The 26,971-nt window shown below is 44.9% G+C and overlaps 2 protein-coding genes across 2 annotated transcripts; both read left to right on the top strand.

The window, feature by feature from the left end:
• Positions 1 to 18,002: 18,002 nt before the first annotated feature.
• Positions 18,003 to 18,554, top strand: PtA15_17A307 (uncharacterized protein; the record flags this gene model as incomplete). The annotated part of the gene is made up of 3 exons (XM_053164410.1): positions 18,003 to 18,008; positions 18,228 to 18,434; positions 18,552 to 18,554. 3 exons carry the CDS (start codon positions 18,003 to 18,005, stop codon positions 18,552 to 18,554), a joined length of 216 nt encoding a protein of 71 aa, XP_053028380.1.
• Positions 18,555 to 22,217: 3,663 nt separating this feature from the next.
• PtA15_17A306 (uncharacterized protein) lies at positions 22,218 to 23,972 on the top strand (the record flags this gene model as incomplete). The annotated part of the gene is made up of 10 exons (XM_053164409.1): positions 22,218 to 22,352; positions 22,419 to 22,515; positions 22,586 to 22,776; positions 22,876 to 22,912; positions 23,008 to 23,056; positions 23,129 to 23,201; positions 23,291 to 23,347; positions 23,422 to 23,515; positions 23,604 to 23,875; positions 23,967 to 23,972. The coding sequence occupies 10 exons, from the start codon at positions 22,218 to 22,220 to the stop codon at positions 23,970 to 23,972; spliced, it is 1,011 nt and encodes a 336-aa protein (XP_053028379.1).
• Between the last annotated feature and the right edge of the window lie 2,999 nt (positions 23,973 to 26,971).

Genomic DNA, 26,971 nt, shown 5'->3' with positions numbered 1-26,971 from the left:
TGCCTTTCGGCCCGACGGGAGCACCCGGGTTCTTCCAATTTTTCATTCAAGACATATTGTTGGGAAGGATCGGCAAGGATACAGCGGCATATCTCAATGATATTATGATTTATACACAGCACGGCACGGACCACGAAGGAGCGGTCAAAGAAATCCTAGAGATACTCAGCAAGCATCAACTATGGCTTAAGCCGGAGAAATGCGAATTCTCCAGAGCCGAAGTCAAGTACCTTGGTCTACTTATCTCGTGTAACCGGGTGAGGATGGACCCGGCAAAAGTTAAAGCGGTTTCGGATTGGCCGGCGCCCACCAACGTGACTGAACTCCAAAGGTTCATTGGGTTCGCTAACTTCTACAGACGGTTCATTAGTCACTTCTCGCGGACAACAAGGCCACTACACGACCTCACTAAATCGGGAATCAGATTCGTGTGGGATAAACAATGCGACGAAGCGTTTGAGAGCCTCAAGACGCTATTCACATCGGCACCGATCCTGAAGATAGCAGACCCGTATAAACCATTCCTCCTGGAGTGCGATTGCTCGGATTTTGCACTAGGCGCAGTTCTCTCACAAGTGTGCACGAAGGACAACGATTTACATCCGGTAGTGTATCTATCAAGATCCCTTATCCAAGCAGAACGTAATTACGAAATTTTCAACAAAGAACTCCTCGCGATTGTAGCGGCATTCAAAGAATGGCGCCACTACCTGGAGGGGAACCCCAACCGGCTGAAGGCCATAGTGTACACCGACCATAGGAATTTAGAAAGTTTCATGACTAGCAAAAGCCTCACCAGACAACAGGCAAGATGGGCCGAAACACTGGGAAATTTTGATTTTGAGATCATTTTTCGGCCGGGCCGGCAGGCGACCAAACCAGACGCGCTGTCAAGACGCCCGGACCTAGCGCCAAAGAAGGAGGAGAAACTGACATTCGGCCAACTGTTGAAGCCATCGAACATTACCCCCGAGACCTTCGCGGCCATTGCTGAAATTGATGAATTCTTCGTCGACGAGTCCGTGGACCTAGCGGACGCCGACCACTGGTTTGAAGTGGACATCCTAGGAGTGGAGCAAACCAACGACGAGGAGGTGGGGGAGGACCGAGCGGACCTCATCCCAACGGACGCCGACTTGATAAGTTTGATCCGCGCCGCTACTCTCACAGACCCCAGGCTAACGCATTTAATAAGCGAGTGTCAGGATGCGTCGACCAGACAACGCGACTACTCCTATAAGGACGGCGTACTGTACAACCAGGGGCGGATTGAGGTCCCAAAGGACAAATCCCTTAAGACAGCAATACTAAGGACCCGACACGATTGTCGACCAGCCGGCCACCCGGGGCGAGCAAAGACACTAGCGCTGGTGCGGCGATGTTTTAATTGGCCGGGGCAAAAGGAGTTTGTGAACCGGTATGTCGACGGGTGTGGATCGTGCCAACGCGTCAAAGGGTTGACACAAAAGCCCTTTGGAACGCTAGAACCCTTGCCAATACCGGCGGGCCCGTGGACCGACATCTCGTACGACATGATCACGGATCTCCCGGAGTCGAATAACAGTGACAGCATCCTTACAGTAGTAGACCGACTCACAAAGATGGCGCATTTCATACCTTGTAATAAGACTATGACCGCGGAACATTTGGCCGACCTATTACTCCGTCAAGTGTGGAAGCTTCACGGAACTCCTAAAACGATTGTGTCCGGCAGAGGGAGCGTCTTCATTTCACAGACGACAAAGGAGCTCAGCAAACGATTAGGCATCAGATTATGCCCTTCTACCGCGTATCACCCGCGAACGGACCGTCAATCCGAGATTGTGAACAAGGCCATCGAACAATATCTCCGGCATTTCGTCGGATACCATCAAGACGACTGGGAGGGACTGCTGGCGGTGGCGGAGTTCTCACACAACAACCAAGAACACGTGTCCATTGGAATGTCGCCGTTTTGGGCGAACTATGGATTCGATCTGACATACGGAGGGATTCAGTCTTCCAAACAGTGTCTGCCATCGGTCGAAAAACAATTACAGGTGCTAGCAACAGTACAAGAAGAATTGAAAGCGACTCTCGAGGCGGCACAGGCATCAATGAAACTCCAGTTCGACCGCAAGGTGGCGCCTACCCCAAAGTGGCAAGTAGGGGATGCGGTATGGCTGAATAGCAAACACATATCCACTACCAGACCCTGTCCCAAACTATCCCATAGATGGCTGGGACCCTTTCCCATCTCAGAACAAATATCCCCATCAGCGTACAAGCTAACATTGCCTCTTTCAATGAAGGGAGTCCACCCCACATTTCATGTTTCAGTTCTACGAAAACACACGGCGGACACGATTGAAGGACACGAGGTGGAGGAACCCCAACCAGTGATGGTAGAAGGAGCGGAAGAGTGGGAGGTGGCGGAGATCCTGGACTGCAGGAGACAACGACGAAGGAAAGAGTACCTGGTGGCGTGGAAAGGATACGGGCCAGAAGGAAACTTGTGGGAACCGGAATCAAATCTTCGAAATTGCCAACAACTAGTCACGGAATTCGACAAAAATTTCCCGGAAGCAGCGGCGCGGCACAGGAGGAGGAGTAGATTCAAGTGAAGGGTTAGGCTTTTTCCCTACGGGGTTTTTTACTGCCACCCAGGGAGAGGACGCAGAGCCGGGGGCTTGGGCGTTAAGGGCGGGGTAGTGTTATGAGCCGCGCTTGCGCGCCGTAGCGCTCCCCAGAGGCATGTCACTCCATTGTACATACATGTCACGCTCTCCAAACCATAAGGGAGAGCCGGGGAAAGATCATCTAACTTTCCCCATCTAGCAATCTACTATTTAGCTAGACAACCTGAACAGAAGCCTCCCTCCCCCGACAGACTGAACCTAACAAGCTTGTCACACAATCCGGCTAACTCTCTCCAATCCTTTGTCCCAGCAATACCAAAAAGTCAAACCTGCATCTTGTTTATACTCGACTATTGTGAATGCTTAATAGGAGAACACTCGAGCTCGTCGCATGCGTCTCCACAAAGCATTTTGGAATGCTCGTCACAATCCAAACGAACCCATTGCTCTATGGATCGGTCACATACGAGTAGCTGCCGACGATCTCTTGACGGTCAAAGAACTCCCGACTGATTGTCAAATCACCAATTGTTTAGTTGGAGGACTCAATGCCTCATGGTCAAATGTCAGAGATGCTATTGTCTACACTGCAACGGAAATGTCCCTCGACGACGTTGTTGGAGCTATGGAAGCCCATGAAGTCAGTCTCAACGGAAACAAAACAAACAATCTCCCCTTGATCTCTGCCACCTACACCAAAAGAGTAGCCTGTTCAAACTGCGGCAAACGCGGACATCAATCGAACGAATGCCCTAAACCCAAGAACTTTGGTAAAACCAAAGCTGGCGCCGCCGCCGCCGTCAAGCTAGGCGGTTACAACTCAGGTTCTGAAGACAATGACGAAAAAGTTCACACTACCAAGATGGATGAATTGGCGATGCCGTATATTGATCAATATAGCATATATTGATCATTTTTTTTTTTTTTATTATTCCTCTTGATACCTTTGTCTGTTTTCCATGTCTCCTTGATACTATTCTATAATCTCTCTCCTTCTGCCTGTGTTAGCTTCAAGCCACAGGAATTTTTTTTTTTCTTTTGCCTGATAACATTCATAAATTTCTACATAGACCACTAAATTCTTCCTAAAAAAAAGACATTGCAAGTTTTACGATTAATCCAGGGTAGCTGGGGGGTCTCAATTTTTCTTTTCTTTTTTTTTTACTTCAACAATTGATGCTATCAGAAGTCTCCAAATGGACTTTTTTTCAAAAGAGGAAAAACATTGCCCCTTGACCTCTCTCATGATACCATCCTGCACACATTTTTAATTTGGTTGGTTGAACTTTCTCAAGATATTGCATATCATACTTGAATTGCTACATGCATATAAAGGTCTTTTTGAAATTAGTTTACCATGGTTTGGCATATTTTTGTCAGGTTCTTTCTTTTATCTACTTTTGTTATCAACCACAGATTAATGAGGAATATTTCCACATGAAATTTCATCGGACAATTTTTCTGCATATGAAACCCAGAAATATTTTAAAATATAATTTATTTGGGGTCGCATCCATTATGCAGCAGCAACAATGTGATCAGTTGCCAAATATCACTAGTTTGGTGTTTCTGCCACTATATCTCAGCGCAGCATGGGAGTTCTTCCATGATATTGGTAACAAAATGATCACATGCCCCTGAAGATTCATTGTGTACCTTGAATGACCACAATACCCCCAAATGTAGCAGCCACACTGTGATCAGTTGCAAAATATCACTAATTTGGTAGTTTCTTGGTGTTTCTGCCACTATATCTCATCACAGCATGGGAGTTCTTCCATGATTTTAGTACCAAAATGATCACATTCCCTCAAACATTCATTGAGTACCTTGTGTGACCACAAATCCCCCGCATATAGCAGCCACAATGTGATCAGTTGCCAAATATCACTAATTTGGTGTTTCTGCCACTATATCTCAGCGCAGCATGGGAGTTCTTCTGTAATACTGGTACCAAAATGATAAAATGCCCTCAAAAATTCATTGTGTACCTTGGATGACCACAAAACCCCCAAATGTAGCAGCCACAATGTGATCAGTTGGCAAATGTTCTAATTTGGTAGTTTCTTGGTGTTTCTGCCACTATATCTCAGCGCAGCATGGGAGTTCTTCCATGATATTGGTACCAAAATATCGCATGCCCTCAAAAATTCATTTGGTACCTTGGATGACCACAAAACCCCCAAATGTAGCAGCCACAATGTGATCAGTTGCCAAATATCACTAATTTGGTAGTTTCTTGGTGTTTCTGCCACGATATCTCAGCGCAGCATAGGAGTTCTTCCATGATATTTGTACCAAAATGGTCACATGCCCTCAAACATTCATTGTGTACCTTGAATGACCACAAAACCCCCAAATGTAGCAGCCACATTGTGATCAGTTGCCAAATATCACTAATTTGGTAGTTTCTTGGTGTTTCTGCCACTATATCTCAGCCCAGCGTGGGAGTTCTTCCATGATATTGGTACCAAAATTATCAAATGCCCCTGAAAATTCATTGTGCAGCTTGAATGACCACAAAACCCACAAATGTAGCAGCCACAATGTGATCAGTTGCCAAATATCACTAATTTGGTAGTTTCTTGATGTTTCTGCCACTATATCTCAGCACAGCGTGGGAGTTCTTCCATGATACTGGGACCAAAATGGTCAAATGCCCTCAAACATTCATTGGGTACCTTGGATGACCACAAAACCCCCAAATGTAGCAGCCACAATGTGATCAGTTGCCAAATATCACTAATTTGGTAGTTTCTTGGTGTTTCTGCCACTATATCTCAGCGCAGCATAGGAGTTCTTCCATGATATTGGTACCAAAAGGATCACATGCCCTCAAACTTTCATTGAGTCCAAAATGATCAAATGCCCTGAAACATTCATTGGGTACCTTGGATGACCACAAAACCCCCAAATGTAGCAGCCACAATGTGATCGGTTGCCAAATATCACTAATTTGGTAGTTTCTTGGTGTTTCTGCCACTATATCTCAGCACAGCATGGGAGTTCTTCCATGATATTGGTACCAAAATTATCAAATGCCCCTGAAAATTCATTGTGCAGCTTGAATGACCACAAAACCCACAAATGTAGCAGCCACAATGTGATCAGTTGCCAAATATCACTAATTTGGTAGTTTCTTGATGTTTCTGCCACTATATCTCAGCACAGCGTGGGAGTTCTTCCATGATACTGGGACCAAAATGGTCAAATGCCCTCAAACATTCATTGGGTACCTTGGATGACCACAAAACCCCCAAATGTAGCAGCCACAATGTGATCAGTTGCCAAATATCACTAATTTGGTAGTTTCTTGGTGTTTCTGCCACTATATCTCATCACAGCATGGGAGTTCTTCCATGATTTTAGTACCAAAATGATCAAATTCCCTCAAACATTCATTGAGTACCTTGTGTGACCACAAAACCCCCGCATATAGCAGCCACAATGTGATCAGTTGCCAAATATCACTAATTTGGTAGTTTCTTGGTGTTTCTGCCACTATATCTCAGCACAGCATTGGAGTTCTTCCATGATATTGGTACCAAAATTATCACATGCCCTCAAACATTCATTGAGTACCTTGGATGACCACAAAACCCCCAAATGTAGCAGCCACAATGTGATCAGTTGCCAAATATCACTAATTTGGTAGTTTCTTGGTGTTTCTGCCACTATATCTCAGCACAGCATGGGAGTTCTTCCATGATATTGGTACCAAAATGATCCCATGCCCTCAAACATTCATCGAGTACCTTGGATGACCACAAAACCCCCAAATGTAGCAGCCACAATGTGATCAGTTGCCAAATATCACTAATTTGGTAGTTTCTTGATGTTTCTGCCACTATATCTCAGCACAGCGTGGGAGTTCTTCCATGATACTGGTACCAAAATCGTCAAATGCCCTCAAACATTCATTGGGTACCTTGGATGACCACAAAACCCCCAAATGTAGCAGCCACAATGTGATCAGTTGCCAAATATCACCAATTTGGTAGTTTTTTGATGCTTCTGCCACTATATCTCAGCACAGCGTGGGATTTCTTCCATGATATTGGTACCAAAATGATCACATGCCCTCAAACATTCATTGAGTACCTTGGATGACCACAAAACCCCCAAATTTAGCAGCCACAATGTGATCAGTTTCCAAATATCACTAATTTGGTAGTTTCTTGGTGTTTCTGCCACTATATCTCAGCACAGCATGGGAGTTCTTCCATGATATTGGTACCAAAATGATCACATGCCCTCAAACATCCATTGAGTACCTTGGATGACCACAAAACCCCCAAATGTAGCAGCCACAATGTGATCAGTTGCCAAATATCACTAATTTGGTAGTTTCTTGGTGTTTCTGCCACTATATCTCAGCACAGCATGGGAGTTCTTCCATCATATTGGTACCAAAATGATCCCATGCCCTCAAACATTCATCGAGTACCTTGGATGACCACAAAACCCCCAAATGTAGCAGCCACAATGTGATCAGTTGCCAAATATCACTAATTTGGTAGTTTCTTGGTGTTTCTGCCACTATATCTCAGCGCAGCGTGAGAGTTCTTCCACAATATTGGTACCAAGATGATCACATGCCCCTGAAGATTCATTTTGTACCTAGAATGACCACAAAACCCCCAAATGTAGCAGCCACAATGTGATCAGTTGCCAAATATCACTAATTTGGTAGTTTCTTGATGTTTCTGCCACTATATCTCAGCACAGCGTGGGAGTTCTTCCATGATACTGGGACCAAGATGATCAAATGCCCTCAAACATTCATTGGGTACCTTGGATGACCACAAAACCCCCAAATGTAGCAGCCACAATGTGATCAGTTGCCAAATATCACTAATTTGGTAGTTTCCTGGTGTTTCTGCCACTATTTCTCAGCGCAGCATAGGAGTTCTTCCATGATATTGGTACCAAAAGGATCACATGCCCTCAAACTTTCATTGAGTCCAAAATGATCACATGCCCTCAAACATTCATTGAGTACCTTGGATGACCACAAAACCCCCAAATGTAGCAGCCACAATGTGATCAGTTGCCAAATATCACTAATTTGGTAGTTTCTTGGTGTTTCTGCCACTATATCTCAGCGCAGCATAGGAGTTCTTCCATGATATTGGTACCAAAAGGATCACATGCCCTCAAACTTTCATTGAGTCCAAAATGATCAAATGCCCTGAAACATTCATTGGGTACCTTGGATGACCACAAAACCCCCAAATGTAGCAGCCACAATGTGATCGGTTGCCAAATATCACTAATTTGGTAGTTTCTTGGTGTTTCTGCCACTATATCTCAGCACAGCATGGGAGTTCTTCCATGATATTGGTACCAAAATGATCACATGCCCTCAAAAATTCATTGAGTACCTTGGATGACCACAAAACCCCCAAATGTAGCAGCCACCATGTGATCAGTTGCCAAATATCACTAATTTGGTAGTTTCTTGGTGTTTCTGCCACTATATCTCAGGCCAGCATGGGAGTTCTTCCATGATATTGGTACCAAAATGATCAAATTCCCCTGAAGATTCATTGTGTACCTTGAATGACCACAATACCCCCAAATGTAGCAGCCACACTGTGATCAGTTGCCAAATTAGTGATATTTGGCAACCATTCACATTGTAGCTGCTACATTTGGGGTTTTTGTGGTCATTCAAGGTACACAATTCATTCCTGTCATTTTGGTACCAATATCATTGAAGAATCCCCACGCTGCTCTGAGATATAGTGGCAGAAACACCAGAAACTACCAAATTATTGATATTTTGCAACTGATCACATCCTAGCTGCTACATTTGGGCGTATTGTGGTCATTGAAGGTACACAATTAATCTTCAGGGGAATTTTATCATTTTGGTACCAATATCATGGAAGAACTCCCACGCTGTGCTGAGATATGGTGGCAGAAACACCGAGAAACTACCAAATTAGTGATATTTGGCAACTGATCACATTGTGGCTGCTACATTTGGGGGTTTTGTGTTCATTCAAGGTACACAATGAATCTTCAGGGGCATGTGATCATTTTGGTACAAATATCATGGAAGAACTCCCACGCTGCGCTGAGATATAGTGGCAGAAACACCAAGAAACTACCAAATTAGTGATATTTGGTAACTGATCACATTGTGGCTGCTTTATTTGGGGGTTTTGTGGTCATCAAAGATACTCAATGAATTCTTGAGGGCATGTGATTATTTTGGTACCAATGTCATGGAAGAAATCCCAGGCTGCTTTGAGATATAGTGGCAGAAACACCAAGAAACTACCAAATTAGTGATATTTGGCAACCGATCAGGTCGTAGGGCTACATTAGGGAGTTTCATGGTAATTTAAGGTACACAATGAATCCTCGGGGACTATTGATCATTTTGAAACCAATATCATGGAAGAACTCTCAGGTTGTGTTGAGATATAGTGGCAGAAACACCAAGAACCTACCAAATTAGTGAGATTTGGCAACTGATGAGATTGTAGCTGCCACATTTGGGGGTTTTGTGGTCATTTAAGGTACACAATGGATTCTTGGGGGCTACTGAACATTTTGATACCAATATCATGGAAGAACCCCCAGGCTGTATTGAGATATAGTGGCAAAAACACCAAGAAACTACCAAATTAGTGATATTTGGCAACTGATCAGGTTGCAGGGGCTACATTAGGGAGTTTCGTGGTCATTTAAGGTACACAATGAATCCTTGGGGACTATTGATCATTTTGAAACCAATATCATGGAAGAACTCCTGGGCTGTGTTGAGATATAGTGGCAGAAACACCAAGAAACTACCAAATTAGTGATATTTGGCCACTGATCAGATTGTAGCAGCTACATTTGGGGATTTTGTGGTCATTCAAGGTACACAATGAATCTATGGGGGCTTTCAAAAATTTTGGTACCAATTTCATGGAAAAATTCCCAGGCTGTGTTGAGATATAGTTGCAGAAATACCAAGAAACTAACAAAGTAGTGAGATTTGGCAACTGATCAGATTGCAGCTGCTGCATAATGGATGTGACCCCAAAAACATTATACCTGGGTTTTATATTCAGAAAAATTGTCCAACAAAATTTTATGTGGAAATATTCCTCATTAATCTGTGGTTGATAACAAAAGTAGATAAAAAAAAGAACCTGACAAAAATATGCTAAACCATGGTAAACTAATTACAAAAAGGCCTCCTATGCATTCAGCACCTCAAGTATGATATGCAATATCTTGAGCAAGTTCAACCAACCAAATTAAAAATGTGTGCAGGATGGTATCATGAGAGAGGTCAGGGGTCAATGTTTTTCCTTTTTTGAAAAAAAAGTCAATTTGCAGACTTCTGATAACAGATCAATTGTTGAAGTAAAAAAAAAGAAAAAAAAAATTGAGACCCCTCAGCCACCCTGGATTAATCCTAAAACTTGCAATGTTTCTTTTAGAAATTTATGAATGTTATCAGGCAAAAAAAAAAAATCCTGTGGCTTGAAGCTAACACAAGGGGAAGGAGAGAGATTATAGAATGGTATTAAGGAGACATGGAAAACAGAGAAAGGTATCAAGAAGAATAATAAAAAAAAATTGATCAATAAAAATTGATCAATATACGCTATATTGATCAATATACGACATCGCAAATTCATCCATCTTGGTAGTGTCATGTTTTATACGAGTAACTGATCCATGTGAAGCTATCAATTTTTTTTTATACTTTCTTAGTACGCTATACATAAATACTTAGCCTACCCCATGGTGATTCCACAACTATTAGTATACTTTTACTTATGTTAGTACAATCACCATTTTATGATATATTTAGTAGTGCTGAAATATGCCTTGGTTATCAGCAAGGGGGGATGTTGAGATGGTGAAGCCTGTTTAGTAGTCCTTGTCTGCTTGTATGCAGATATGCTTCTACCAAGTAGCCCATCACTACTGCCTACCGGTTCCTCACTCAGTTTCTTCTTCCTCACTGAATCTAATCCATAACTTCACTGCCAAGCCCCCTTTGTGAGTATTGGTAGCCCTCTCAGTTTCAGTCTCTGGTGTCCCTCAACATTCTATGCATGTAGCACTTCAAGTATGATGTGCAATATCTTCAGGAAGTTCAACCAACCAAATTAGCAATGTGTGCAGGATTGTATCATGATACTGATAGAGGTCAGGGGTCAATGTTTTTCCTTTTTTGAAAAAAAGTAGATTTGGAGACTTCTGATAACATCAATTGTTGAAGTAAAAAAAAACAAGAAAAAAATTGATCCCCCTCAGCCACTCTGGATTAATCCTAAACTTTGCAAAGTATTTTTTTCATGTAGAATTGAATGGTGTATGTAGAAATTTATGAATGTTATCAGACAAAAAAAAAAAAGATTCCTGTGGCTTGAAACAAATACAGGGGAAGGAGAGAGATTATAGAAGAGTATTAAGGAGACATGGAACACAGACAAAGGTATCAAGAGGAATAAAAAAAAGTTGATCAATATAAATTGAACAATATACGCTATATTGATCAATATACCACATCGCAAATTCATCCATCTTGGTAGTGAAAGCGGGTGGAATGGGGGTGGAGGCAGTGGTGAGAGACCAACTGGCGGGGGCTAGATAGAGGACGGTGGGAGGTCAAGCGGAGTCTGTGAGAGTGACGTGCGGAAGAGTGGGCAGAGCTGGAGGACTAGTGCGGGAAAGTGTCAGATGTGCGGAATTGGGTGGAAACGGCGATGTGCGTGGAGGGAAGGACGGGAAAAAAGGGGTTCATGGATTTCTCTTCTCCATGGGAATTGGGGGGATTATCCTATCATCTTGCAGATTACTCATTATTGTACTTACACTTACGGATGTGCCAGAGTAGTAGGAGAGTTATACGGACCTTTATCTTTACTTTTGAGAGTTACTTGTGGATTCTGTACTTGCGGAACACAAAGCTTTATTCACTTGCGGATTATTACGCTATAGATCAGGCTCAGAGAGGAGCGCTGAAGGCTAGCAGAAAGTAGCACCGCGGAGCCGAGTCACTGACAATCACACAGCCCAAACACATAATCTTGAAGGAGGCAGTTAGCGGACATGTCCACCAACTTACCAGCTTTTATTCTCACACTGCTCCGCTCTTTCTTGCGGACTCTACTCCGCATTCCTGATTCTTTCTCTCCCTCAAAACAACCGCCAAGGGTATCCATCCCCCTTGCTTTTCTCAACAAATCCCCCCCCCCAACTCCGCTATCATCTTTGATCCCTTATTTCCGCTTGATTTGACAGACCGCCACAAGGGCAGCTACACAGAACTTTCCCCTCACAGCGCTGCCTACAGTCTGACACCGTAGGAGCTCCATAAAGCAGCGGGTACTCAGGTACCAATTGCCATCTCTACTGTAAAGAGGAGAGGACCAAAGATTGGGGTTCCCAACAAATTTGATGGAACACATGGATAAAAGGCAGAGACACACTGCACCCAAGTGGTGCTGTACATTGCCTCCAACCATGCAATGTTTTCCAGCAACAGATCCAAGGCCATTTTCTCCATCTCATCCTTGAACAGAGCCACAAACTCATGGGCCAAGCCAATTGCTGGTAGGATTCTTGCAGCAGACCAATCTACTTGGCTAACATTCACCAAGTACCAGACCCTGTTTGGAGACATGTATGGCAATTTGGAGAAGAAGAACAAGGCTGCAAGAGCCCTGCTGGCATTGGTGGTGCAGTACAGTCAAAATTTCAATGTTCTATCCACCAACACCAGATGGGAGGTTCCAACTCTCATTGAACCAACAGGGCTTCAAGAAGGACGCCCATCTGGCAGTGGTTATGTCACAAACCGTCTTTGTCAATGTCTTCATGAGGAGAGATCAACGGAGCAGGTGTGGAAACATTGGCCCCAAATCCAAAGGCACAGGACCCCAATCTACTGGAAATCTTGGCAATCCAAGGCCCCTGTCAAATTGAGTACAGAATAATTTTTTTCAGAGTATGAAGTTTGTAAGATGCATAATTAAACTGGTATGATCAAAAGAGAAACAAATAAAAACCAAACTATGATATGACCTTATGTCTGACAAACATCAACACTGTGAAAAACATTCAAGAAAAAGCTGCCATTTGACATGCAATATTACAAAGGCGCCTTTGTAATATTGCATGTCAACTGGCAGCTGTTTCTTGAGTTTTTTTCACAGTGCAAGTACACTATAATACCACTTTTTGAAATTGATCAGGCATTGAATTGAGCCTATAGTAATTTTCACAGCTTAATAGTCGTTCATTTAAATGTTTAATAGAGAAATGAAATATGTTGTTGAAAAACATTTGACATCTTTTAGAAATTTTCCCATTCTTCCCTTGAAAGAAAATCTTGTTCAATTTATCATCTTTCAGTTCATGTATTAATTTTGCAATTAAACTCCAAATAAAAACCAATTTTTCTTGTGATTTCCATGGCATTGGGTTGTGAATAATAGGTTTTGAGTCTTTTTCTACTACCTCAAATCGCTGACCATAATGTTCAGAAAATATCTGGATTGCCTTTCTTAGAAGAACTTTATTATTTTTTTCTTGACCAAAGTATTTTTGAAGGATAGTCCCAATCATGTTAATGTAAAACAATATAATTGTAAGCCTGCCTTGAGGGTGATCAGTTGATGCATTTATATAGTCTATTATGTTTATTCCATACATTTTGTACCAAAACCAATTCCAAGATAATCTATTTTCAAGCAGCTGATTAAATGCAAAATCCCGTACAGATCTTCTCTTTGATGCAGCTTTTTTATTGATTTCCATTATCCTACGTTTTTTGGATGCTTTTGTTTCCTCCAGATGGCTTGCTGTTGATGGAGCATTTTGAATTTCAGCTCTGTGAATTATCCTGGTTGAGGCTGCCTCAGATTTAACCTCCCTGAAGATGAAATTCACCACATCTAAATTTGTATTGTCCTGAATTTCAAGTTGATTAGTTTCAGGCTGAATATCATGAATGAGTTTGATTATTGCATTCACATGAAACTTGCTGTCAGTTGATAGAGATTCATCCCATGAAAATACTTCTCTATCAAACTTGAATATGTTGTTGATATTGGTCACAAAATTTCTCAATGGTGGAAGAATATTGCCAGAGATATTTTCCATTGGTTGACTGTTGTACATTTTTCCTACGTCTGATGAAAAATCATTGGAATTCTTGTACTTGAACATACTTTCACCAATTGAGGATCTTAGGAGTGTATCTATAATTGCAGGATCATCTTTAACCATATGGCTTTGCATTTTTCCATAGTCCAAAAATAATTCAGGAGCTATTGATGTATGATCAGGTACTTTTATAATTGTTTCCAGTGTATTTGTGTCATCTAAAGGGTTGCTTTGTCTCATAATCTTTCTTTTTTGAGCTTGAACCTCAGATTCAGTATCTTGAAATCCTTGGGGATAGAGGGAGCTTGACATTTTTGATGACCCCAGAGGCCTGGGCATATCAATCCTTTCAGAAAACCTAAGATTTGATCCTGCCTCCATTCCTATCTGTGGATTAGATTGCGTAACATCATTTGATGTTGGATGGTGAAAAATAGGTTCTGTTTCTATCCACTTCATTACATTATGGCTAAAACCTTTTTCCATCCCATTTTGAAACAATGCAAAAAAATCAGAATTTAAAAATGATCCTAAGCTTTCTCCTGCGGTGTTGAAATAATCACCATGAATTTTTTCTTCTAGCTGACAATATGATCCAAAACCAGTTCCTATGGCTGAGTATGGCCAAACTGGGTGAGTGAAGCCTTCATGATACTGGGTGCATGGTACAAAATTGAAGGAATTTCTATGAATTTTGGAGGGTTCTTGTGGATACTCCAAGCTACCACTAATCATAGAATGATGGGTGGCTACACTTGTTTGAACAAATTCTTGTGGGTTTGAGGTTGGGGTAGGGTTAAGAAGATCCTCAATCTGTTGAAGATCTGCCCAATCAAAATCATTGCTTGATGGCTTTCCTCCCAATCCAAGGCCTTCCAAAGCGTTGCAAGCATTCCATAATCCTAAATAAAAGAGTGGGATAAATGATTGAATGCAACATGAAAAAATTTTGTACATCAATGAATGCAGATAAAAATGATGATTGTAGAAGTAATTATATTCTATGGATGGTGATGTGGTCTTAGAGGATCTCAGGCTTCTCTATTTTTGAACATATGATGACACTAAAATTCTCAATGCAGGCACATATAGAAACAGGTATCCACTATTGAAATCTAAAATTCACCCAATGATACTCTGTTTCAAATCAAATGTGACACTGTTTCAGCATGGAATTCTTCAGTGTAACACCCTTTCAGTGTGACACTCTTTCAGTATGATTTCTTTCAGTGTGATTCTCTTTCAGTGTTACACTCTTTCTGTTTGACACTATTTCAGTGAATCTATCTCAACAAAATAGTAGTTATAAGATGCTGAACCACAGAGTTAGCCCTGGGAGAAGAGTTCTTGGTGGACCTAACGTTCAAAGTTGTAGAGCTGCGCAACTGGATTGGAGCTCCTAGTGCCGGAGCAGTAGCTGAGCGGGGATTTTTGCGAGCTATAGCACCGGTAGGGTGAAAGAGCCAATTGAAAAGATCGCCAACACCGTTATTTACTTGACTGCCGTTGGAAACCGCTGGTGCTGGGTTGTTGGTTACTCCGGGAGGAGCCAAGCTTCTGTTCAAGCGGTTAGAAACTGCTGGATTACCGCTACGTTCAGCCTGAAAGAAATTAAGAAGAGACGTCTGACGAGTCAACACTACAAGTATACGTATCAGTTGCCGCTTCAACCAAATGAGTTTTTGTAGCAAAGTATACTGCTTACTAATGATAATGAGCGGTAGTTGACTGTTGATGTTGCAAAAAAAAGTTTTTGGTTTAACTGAGTTTCTGTCAAAGAAACTAAAGAGATAAAAAGGACAAGTGTCAGTATTTAGATACTCGCCGTGTCTGGGAAAAATTTCCCGATGAGGCCCCCAAATGTCAGGGCGCGTCTCTAAAGTGACGACGCCCTGAATATAACAGCACAATGGGTGAGTTCCTAAAAAGGAAAACACACTCAACTCAACCGCAGTGCGGGAGGAGAAAGCCGCGTCTCCGATGGAGGGGCTGGTAGAGCTAAGTTGTACCTGAACCTGAAAGGTTTGTAAAGGAAAACTCAAGCTTACCTGGTAAGGTAGCAAGTGAGAGGAGCTAGAGAGAAAGGGTAGCGGTTAACGGCGGAGGTGATGGCGGAAGGGGAAGTGGAGGCAGAGGCGGAGTTGAGGGAGGCGAGGAGAAGAGGTCTTGAAGATATAAAGGAAAATGAGATATGAAATATATAAAAGCCCCGGTTGTTGTATCAAACAAGGTAGACGGGTGTAGTCATCCAAGTTTATTAAATCCACACAAATGTGGAAACCTAGATCTAAGTTTTGGCATATTTCTAATTTAAAAAGAACAAAACAGAAGAGCGCACAATTTGGAAAATACACACAGCAGTTGAAAATATCCCCAAAGACCCAAAGGCCCAATGGATGACCCTCCAGCTGTGCCAGAGCAACAAGCAAAAAAGGGCCGGTTGTGAGAAACTCTGTGAAAGATCTGGCAAGGAGGGGCCTAATCAAGCAACTAGGGGGCTTCCAGGGAGGGGGCGGACAAAACCGAATCCCCTGGGGGCACATCAGCTTTGAAGCAGCCCTGCTTAAATACCCATCAACTGGTATCCAGCCGCTCACTGCCTCCGCACAAGCTCAAGCCACTGCCACGCTCACTCATCCTCAGCCAAGCCACGCGGCGTCAACAACTACCCTTCAAGGCCGCGCTACTGGTTGTCAGGAATATCTGTATCTTGAATGGATTGGCGGAACAACCAGCCCCTGTGACACAACTCAGCAAGGTCGCCGGCGTATCCAAGCTCAAACTTGAACATCTCAAACAAGAGCTCTTGGACAGCCGACAAAACCCCTAACTTAGCTAATTCCCTCCTCGGGGGAGCGAAGCAACCTCCAAAGGAGGGACTTACGCCCTATGTGGACCCTGCGGCCTGAGAGAATTATGACTTTTGGTGGGGACTTTTTTAGAATCACTCTCCCTCATGAGCCTCTGCACCATTTTTGAAATTGTTTACATTTCTGGGATGGCCCAAGCTGTCCCTATCTTTCTACTATTTTTTCCCATCCTCAACACCTCTTGTTGAACTGTAATCAGAGTTGTAACATCATGGATTCCAGATTCTGTACAGTGCAACATGTGTGATACGGGATGTAGCCAACTAGATGAAGTTGCAAAAAAAGACATTTGAATGTCATTACATATCCCTAAAAATAGGACAATAGGTGGAAAGATTCTCCTTGATGTTCTGCATCTTTTGTTCCCCTACAACTCAATCACATAATGTGATGTGATGAAGCTACACAGGATTGAAAAAGGCCAAGTTCCTGATTCTCTCAGGCTGCGGGGTCCACTTAGTGTATAAGTCCCTCCTTTGGAGGGTCCCTGCGGGACGGCGTCCCCCCTCCACAAAGAGAGAGACTTAGTTAAGCTAGACAAAACCCCTTCCTTGATGGTCGTACAGGGCGCCAAGACTCAGAACTACCAAACCCCTCTTGCTCAACAGTTCACAGAGGACCTTCACACTGAAATCCCAAACCTCCCATCCAGTTCGACGGCCACGCAGGACCGCCGAACTGAGGCCACAAGCGCCCCAAAGCCCTCTACGGCCACACCACCGCCGAGACAACCCCCTCGACAGTCACACAAGTCCGCCGAGACGACCCCTAGAATCCCCTCATTCCCTCAACGGCCACACAGGACCGCCAAGACAGCCAACAACACCCCCTTGCTCCACGGTCATACGGACCGCCACACCAGCCAGGCTACTTGTATGACAATCACCCTCCACGCACCATTTTCCCCCCTTGCTATGCCTTGTCCAAACAATCACCCCTCAGCCAGCCCACCCGCTAACTCCCCCCATCCAGACTCACTAGCTGCTGCCTGACTACTCATTCGACAATTCTATGACACTCCATCTCGACCAGCAGCTTGGTCCTCACGGCCCGTCGGCCCTCTCTCTCCCGCCAAAGCCTTTTCACCGGCCACACCCGCTGTCCTGCAATCTCTGTTTTCAGTCTTGTGCTTGTGTATGCGCTCTATATACTCATCTGGCGGGAAGTGAGGCGGTCCAGGTCTGGCGGAAGAAGCACTGACTGTTTTTAACGGACGTGGGCCGCGCAAACTCAATTTCAAGGTCTCCCGGGGAGCCGAGCTGACCCGACAGGCGTTGGATTGGATGGTTCTGCTCAGCCGGCAACCCTTTGGCGGGGAGCAACCCGCAAATCCTTGACCTTCCAAGTAAGTCTCATTAGCCAAGAAGCAGGCCAAAATTGGCGAGCAATGCCAGTCGGTGTCTTCTAGCGTCACGCACACTTCGTCCAAGTGTCCGTTGGCCGGCTAGGGCAGCCATGAAGGCCACGACTCTACTTTGACCTCAAACACAAGCAACTAGATTCTGTTGCAAGCCGTCACTCCGGAGGAAGTGCTCCAAGAGACCCTTGCAATGGGTGTGGCCCAGAAGCTGCCCACTCACCCTTCTCCGGCCCCCCACTACATCCCTGGCAGGCGGGCAGTGTCTCAGACCCGGACGGCCACTCGTCGCCGGTGGCCCTGGGTGCCCTTGTCAGTGCTCAGCCCGGGCCTCGAGGTGCTCAACCGCTGGCCGCCCCGCCCGCAAGTCAAGAAGCAGCCTATGCGGCCAAAACTCGGACAGGCAATCCAGCCTCCAAGGCGTTTGGCGCGGGTCTTTCCAGCCCACTAATGTTGATGATTGTAAACAACAGCCCCCTTTGCTGCAGCTTGACAAGGGAGAACGGAGGCTTGACAAAAAACTGAATTTGCCGAGATTGCCTGATTGACCTTCCTTTTTGTTTGCTTTTTTCACTACAGTAAATTAAACTAGAATATGTGATGAAATGATGCCTCCGAGTTGAAGGGAGGAGGGAATAAAGTCCCGAGGAAAAAAGCTTGCCGCCGGGAGAGAGAAAAAGAAGCCCAAAAAAGGGGCTAGACTGCTAGCTTGTGCAAAGGAAAAAAGCTCCGCACTACAAGAGACTTGAGGACTTATGATTTTCTTTCTAATCTATCCAGGATATATAAGCTATTTGGAATGGGGACAAGCTGTGGGACAGAAGGTGAAAATGCATATGCATCTGGAAGGAAGGGAATGAGTGACAGGCATGGAAAAAGGGAGAAAACAGAGAGAGGCCCATGAAATTCCAACAATATGTACTATGTCTTCTCAAACACTTTAAGTTTTTAATTATGTTCATTATCTTCATCATTATCCGCAACAAATATAACGCTAAACCGGAGCTACAAAATGGTGACAGTGAAGAGTGTGGCCACATACCAAATTATTTGACATACCACTCTGGATCCTCTTGCATGATGCTTGATTGATTTCTGCTTTTCTGGCCTATTTCACAATAGCAAGTCAACACAAAAATTCATCTGACCAGGAATTATGAGCTTATCTTTCTTACCTATTGATAACGCTTCATGCAGATTGGCTCAATTTGATGGTTGGCTGATCAAGGCATCAGTTTCATATCTCAACCATGCACACTGCCAAGGGGGCTGTATCAGTTACAAACCCCAAAAATAAGTTCAACTGGGGGCAACCAATGGAATATCTGTCTTCCGGACCAATATTATATTGGCAAATACATTATCCTTTGTTGTAATATATTGATGGGCCCCGCCAACATAGGATCAGTCGAGGAGAGCAATATTATATCAGTTGCCTCTGGTTGGCCCTACTGTGGGGGGTTGCAACCAATACAAACCCCTTTGCAGTGACAGGTGCCCCATGCTAGGCAGCATTTTCAGCTATAGTTTTATTTTGAAAAGTATGTTGAAGATTTTCACCTTAGAGCATCTCCAAGGGGGTTGCTAATCCACATTGGTGACCCATCTCCAAAGAATTCACCCACTGAATTAAACTTTTTCATCTGAATCTTCACTTGATATCTTCATCTTTCTACCCAGTTTCAAACTTATTCAAAAAAAAAAAAACCCCAAGACTTTGGGCCCCTGGGGAGTGGGCTTCACAAGCTTCTTTCAGGAGGTACTTGCACCGTATAAACCCAAACTGACATGTTAGGATTTATGTTCATTCATCTGTTGATATCTTGAGAGCAAGTCTAGGGTTGCAGTGCTTGTGGCATTCTTTGAGAGGAACCTAAAAAAAGATCTGTTAAATCAACCATTACTTAAACATCCAGCAGTTTTATCAACATGCAAATATTATCAGCCATAACAGGGAGCCTGTCAAGTTTGAAAAAGTACTGTCTTGGCGCCCTGCAGCGGCGAAGCCGCTTTTAAACTCTAGTCTAAATAATAATCTAAGGAACCACCTCTTGCGCAGAGATTCCTGATCTTTTATAGCCTAGGAGGCCAGGAACTCAGGCTTTCTGTGTCCTCACGGTGTTCCTGTTTGAGAACAATCCACGCGTGAGTATTCGCGTGGATTGTGCTCAGTCAAGTACGACAACTGGGGAAACTTCACCCAAGTCTGACAACCAACTAACAGGAATTCTCATGCAAGTGAATCCTGTTTATTTGCACGCCTCCGCTTCTTCTGCAGCGCTTGCTGCGTCAGTGTTGGCGCTGTATGGACTAGCCAACGGCTGACATGATGGGTCATCAAGAGGACAGACACAGCCCTCTCAATGACCGGGAAAGACTGGCCATTGAGAGGACACACCCCTCTCAATGACTGGCACAGACCGGCCATCAAGCGAGAGGACACAACCCCTCTTGATGACCGGGACCAACCGGTCATCAAGAGGACAGACACAGCCCTCTTGATGACCGGGAAAGACCGGCAATTGAAAGGACACAGCCCTCTCAATGAACAGAAAAGACCGGCCATCGTGAGGACACACCCCTCTCGATTGAACGGCACAGACCCACCATCAAGCAAGAGGAAACAACCTCTCTCAATGACCAGGACCAACCGGTCATTGAGAGGACACACCCCTCTCAATGACTGGGACAGACCGGCCATTGAGAGGACCACCCCTCATGATGACCGGGACAGACCGGCCATTGAGAGGACCACCCCTCTTGATGACCGGGACAGACCAGCCATTGAGAAAGAGGAAACAACCCCTCTTTCAATGACCGGGACTGACCGGTCATCAAGAGGACAGACACAGCCCTCTCAATGACTGGGACCAACTAGCCATTGAGATGGGTGTGTCCTCTCAATGACCAGTTGGTCCCGGTCATCAAGAGGGGCTGTGTCCTCTTGCTCAATGGCTGGTCTGTGCCAGTCATGAAGAGAGGTGTGTCCTCACAATGGCTGGTCTTTTCTGTTCATTGAGAGGGGTATGTCCTCTTGATGGCCAGTCTTTCCCGGTCATCAAGAGGTCTGTGTCTTTCCTCTCAATGACCCATCAAGAGGGATATGTACTGCCCTCCGTGGGCGGCGCAGAGTCCAGACTGGCCATTCATGATGGCAGGAGTGCTGGTTTTGGAGTGCCCCAGTGTTCACTCCAAAGATTTTGGAGTGCATGGTTGGGCACTCCAATTTTTGGGGATTTTTGGAGTATACCATCATCCACTCCAAAAATTTTGGAGTGGACACATGTGCACACCAAAAATTTTGAAGTGAACTACTGTTCACTCCATTTTTTGTGTGCATGAATTAAATAGCCTGCCTCAATATGAAAACCACATAAACTTTTTAACTTCATTACCAATTAATTTTTTGTTATTCATACCACCACTGTAGTTCAAGCAGCTATTGTTACTTACCAATTTCAAACTCCCATTTTCATCTCTTGTTCCAGTGTTTTAGGCCCCGTTTGGCACTGATATAAATATAAGGTGATATAATCACTGGTTAATTCAATAAAAACTACAAAGTTCAACATAAAGCCTCCAAATTTTCTTTAGGCAACCTACAGTGCTGTCCTCTTCAACTGTGAACCCAACATCAACTTATCCAGCCATCTTCAGCCCCATAATACCATCATATCGCTTCATATTGGTCAAAAGTGATATAATGGTATTATGGTGCTGAAGATGGCTGAATCAGTTGAATCTGATTTCAAAGTTGAAGAGACCAGCATTGTAAGTTGCCTAAAAAAATTTGGAGGCTTTATGTTGAATTTTCTATTTTTTATTGAATTAATCAGCGATTATATCACCTATAATTATATTGGTGCCAAACGGGGCCTTATACATTCATCCCCTCATGATGAATTTAATTCTCTGTGATCTTCTGATTTTATGTGGAAGTAAGGTTCACTGGGAATTTTGAGATGTGTATGTTTTAAAGCCTGCAAAAACTGGACTTGGTCAGGAACCGTGACGGTTGACCGGAGCCTCCGGAGGCCTCCAGAGTCCAAGCAGGTCCAAGCGGATCGAGGTGGAGACGGCCCACCGGAAGGACCCGGGGTCTCCCGGGGTGAACTTATCTCCCTGTATTGCTGCATTTATTGCCACTCCCTCCAGCTCGAGCCCGTCGCACCAAACTTTTCAAAGCTTTTGCAGAGAAACTGAACAGACCCAAAATTTCATAGACCAGATACATACCCAGCCGCGATGGTTCTCCGCTTAATCCAGTCTCCAGTAATCCGACATACCCTCAGTCGGGCTTACTCCACTCCAGCCCCGTCGCCTAACTCGCTACCATTGAAACAAATCTTGTTGGGTGGATTGGCAGCTGGTGCAGGTATCGTGAGCCCAAATTTTCCAAATTTTCCTTGTCTGCAGTCAGCTCCGCTGATGTTCGATGGCTTCCAGTTGACATACGCCTCTATGGGAGGCTCTCCATCGGGAGTCGAAAAGGTTGAGGAAAGTTCCACCAAGCCCGTTACGGCAAGTGCCCTCAGTCCCAAAGGTTTGCAATCCGAGTAGCCATTAAAATTGCTTGAATTGATCTTTTGAAAATGTTTGCGCTCTGAAAACAGAATGGAGGAATTTTCAGTTGAAGCAAGTGATTCCTTACAATCAGAACACCTCCACTTTCATCTTCGAGCTACCTAAGGGAACCGACTCTGGCTTGCACGTGGCGTCATGTCTCATCACCAAATCTGTGGCTCGGGAGGGACCGATGGCGTGCAATGATGACAAGGGTAAGCCTGTCATCAGGCCTTACACCGTGAGTTTGATAGGTTGTCTATCTGAGCGCCCCCCCCCCCCCCCCCCCCCCCCCCCCCCCCCCTCAATAATCACTCAACGCCCTTGGACTCCTCTTCAGCCTATAACGCCACCCAAACAGACAGACACCTTGCATCGTGAGTGACTACAAAGGTGTTGTTGATTGCACAATCAAGTGGCGAGATTTGACGATGAGTCTCTCTTATTCGACTTCTCCAAACGTTCAACCTAGTCATGGTCAAAAATTACAACGAAGGAAAGATGACCAATCACATTTTCAGGTGTGTTCGACTCTCTACTTCAATCCACTCTATGAAGCTGATCAGTTGCCATTCTTGCCGGTTTATTCCCAGCTTGAGCCCTGGCGATCAACTCGCCATGAAGGGGCCGTTCCCAAAATGGCTTTACAAACCTAACGAGTTCAAAGTACGTCACCTAAGTAATCCTACCAGTTTTTCCTTTTCATTTGACCCGCCCGCGCAGCAGTACATACTGACACACCCAATCTACCTCAGACGATTGGAATGATTGCTGGAGGAAGTGGGATAACTCCTCACTGGCAGATAATTCAGGCCAGTTTTTCAACCCATTCCACACGAAGATGTAAAAGCTCATACTTTGTCCGCTACCTAACCATTTGCTACAGGAGATCGCATCTAACCCCCAAGACAAGACGAAAGTCGTGCTACTTTTTGCCAATCAAAAGGAGGAAGACATTCTTCTCCGCAAAGAATTCGAACGTAAGGGTCCGAGAGTATTTGTCTTGCGAGAGATGAAAAAAGAGGAAAACCTAGTAGCTGAACAGCAAAACATTCAATTTATTTACAGGTTTGGCCAAAGAGAAACCCCATCAATTTTCGATCAACTTTGCTCTTGACCAGCCACCGAAGAACTGGCCGAGCGAGTTGAAGGGCTACTTGACCAAGGATGTCTTGAAGTCTAAGCTGCCTTCGCCGGCGCTTGGTTCGGACGTCAAAATTTTTGTATGTGGTCCACCAGGACAAGTCGCGGCCGTTGCCGGTCCAAAGAATGACATGGAACAGGGAGAACTTAAGGGAATGCTAAAAGACCTCGGGTTCACCGAAGACCAGGTGTACAAGGTAGGTTCCACTTCTTTTTCACTCACGCTCCCACACCGTCTAATTGACCCAAATCAACTGCCTGCTTTTTACACGTGATGTGTGGGTTTAGTTCTGAGCTTTTGTCCGGATATCACGACCCTTACCAGTGAGGAACAAATAAACCTCCATTGGTCACTTGAATAGATTGTATATACATATGTAGATGCAAGCACGGCGCGCTTTCAAGTTGTTGTTATGAATATGAAGCAGCAATTTGCAATTCGCCCCTCTCAATACGAAGTCTTCCATAGTCCCTGTGGTACATACATAGGTTGGTGGGAAGGGTAAAGTATGGGTATGGTACATGCGTGTTGACATTTGGGGTTCTCAAAGTTGCAACATAGCTGAACTTAACTATTGTCTTTTCCGTAAAGCTTGGAGAATTTCTCAAATTTTCTGTTTTTGTTGACCAAGGGAAATGCCATATTTTTCATATCCCTCTGCATGCGGCATCTTGACAAATGTCAGATAAGGCCCAAGGCCAAATCCACCCCCGGAGCCAACATTCTCCAGTAGGTGGTCTACGCATTGGGTTAGAGAAAAACCAAGTTCATATTCTGAACCGGAGTGCCTTCCTTACCCCACCAGCCAGTGCCCATCACCATTGGCTGCTGCCCTTTGCCAGTATGGGGGCCAGGGAGAGGCTGACAGATGGCTGGGTTGTCATCCCAGGCAGAAGTAAATCTCAAAGTGTCTTTTAAAGTTGAGTGATGATTTTTGTGTGCATGTGCTTAAAAAACCTTGAATGCAAAAAGTTTGGTGCAAACTGTGATTTCAGGTCAAGTGCATAACAAAACCAAAATTTGTGGAAAAATTTCAAGCATTCTAGAAAAGACAATAAGTCCCTCACTTGCCTGAGGCTATGCCGGAGGGACTTATGACTAATCAGGGATTCTTGCATGTGAGATATTTTAGATTTGTTGGTGTTTTCCTTTGAACCACCAAATCTCAACCCTGACCATCCCCAACCTTCTAATTTTTTGGTGGATGGTATGTGTGCATCTGCCCCTCCTTCTGATACAATTTCAGACTCCTTCGCCTGCATCTTCACCCTTATATTTTTTTTTTCAAAACATCCATTTCCTTCAAAGATAACCGCCCGTGCGCAGACATCTCAAGGTCCCTTCACTTGATACAACGTTATAAAGGCACGTGCGTCTCTTTTTTTCACTGATTCCCTCTCCTTAGCTCCGATCATATATTTCCTAGCGCTGATCATTTATCTCCTCCACCGATCAGAATCCTAGTATCCATTTTGACGCATATATCAAGTTCGGCGGTCCGCTTGACGGTTGACCGGAGGCCGGCATGTGAACGGTCATGAATGGCTGGGGCGCGTCCGTCAAATTGACGGCCGAACTTTGGGCGCTTCGGCGGCGATGTGCAACTGCCGTGTACACATCCCTGCTCGCCGAGAGCCCCTCGGCGGGCAGGTACAGATCCCACCTCGCCAAGAGCCTCTCCGCGGGCAGGTATACATGTACCTGCCCACCGAGGGGCTCTCGGCGAGCAGGCTCGGCGGGCAGGTGTATGTATCCCTGCTCGCCGAGAAGGATAACTCTCGGCGAGCAGGTATACAAACACCTGCCCGCCGAGCCTGCTCGCCAAGAGCCCCTCGGCGGGCAGGTGCAAGTATACCTGCTCGCCGAGAGGCTCTCGGCGAGGTGGGATCTGCATGCCTGCTCACCAAGGATTTCTCTTGGCGAGCAGGTATACATGCACCTGCCTGCCAAGGGGCTCTCGGTGAGCAGGCCCGGCGGGCAGGTGTTTGTATACCTGCTCGGCGAGAGTTATCCTTCTTGGCGAGCAGGCAAGGCTCTCGGCGAGCAGGCAAGGCTCTCGGCGAGCAGGCAAGGCTCTCGGCGAGCAGGCAAGGCTCTCGGCGAGCAGGCAAGGCTCTTGGCAAGCAGGGATACATCCCCCTACCCGCCGAGCCTGCTCACCGAGAGCCCCTCGGCGGGCAGGTGCATGTATACCTGCTCTCTGAGAGGCTCTCGGCGAGGTGGGATCTGTACCTGCCCGCCAAGGGGCTCTCCCGCCAAACAAGGCGGGTACCCGCCATTTTTTCCCCTCAAAACACCAGGAAAAAAAAGTAGTCACTTGATGGCAAGTGACATGACACAGCTTTGGTTTCATCTTCAACACTGCTCCAATGCTGCTCCTCTCCACCAGCAAATCTAGGGCTCACATGACAGGTGTCAGGATCAAAGCAATCCATTTGACAAAACCAGATGATGCTCAGCTTTGGCCCTGGCCCAGCTGATGCTCAGCTTTTATCCTGGCTCAGCTGATGCTCAGCTTTTGCCCTGGCCCAGCTGATGCTCAGCTTGGCACCGGCTACCTGATTATCATCTTTTTCCCTGGCACAGCTGATGCTCAGCCTTGGCCGTGGCTGAGCTGATGCTCAGCTTTGGCCCTAGCCTAGCTGATTTTCAGCTCTGGTCCTGTCCAAGCTGATTCCCATCTTTTTACCTGGCCTGGCTCAGCTGATACTCAGCAAGCTGAGCATCAGCTGGCCAGCTGGCCCAGGACTGGATCAAAGCTGAGCATCAGCTGGGACAGAACTAGGAAAAGGCTGAGCAAGGACTGGTACAAAGCTGAGCATCAGCTGCGCCAGGACTAGTACAAAGCTGAGCATCACCTGGGCAAGGACTGTTCAAAAGGCTTTATTTCAATTCTGAGACTGAGCTGCGTTTAAAAAGCTCAGTATGAGCTGAGCAAAAAAGCTGAATATGAGCTGAGCAAAAAAGCTGAGTATGAGCTGAGTATGAGCTGAGAAAAAAAGCTGAGTATGAGCTGAGTATGAGCTGGGTACCAAAGCTGAGTATCAGCTGGAGAGAACTGAGGATCAGTTGGGCTCATCAAAAACTGAAAAGGACCTCCTTGGTAAATTTTGGAAGTTGAGGAAATGGTTGGGAGATTGGGGTAGATGGTGGATAGATATTGAATAGATGGTGGGTAGCTGGCTGGAGCTGGTGTGATGTCACTTGTCATTGACTTAGGGTGTTCAAAGTTGACTTGCATAAAATCATAACACCATAAAATCATAAAATTCTAAGCTGAAAAAAATATGTT

The sequence above is a fragment of the Puccinia triticina genome, chromosome 17A (genome assembly GCF_026914185.1).
Source record: "Puccinia triticina chromosome 17A, complete sequence".
Lineage (NCBI taxonomy): Eukaryota > Fungi > Basidiomycota > Pucciniomycetes > Pucciniales > Pucciniaceae > Puccinia > Puccinia triticina.
This window is presented reverse-complemented; position numbering and strand designations above follow the sequence as displayed.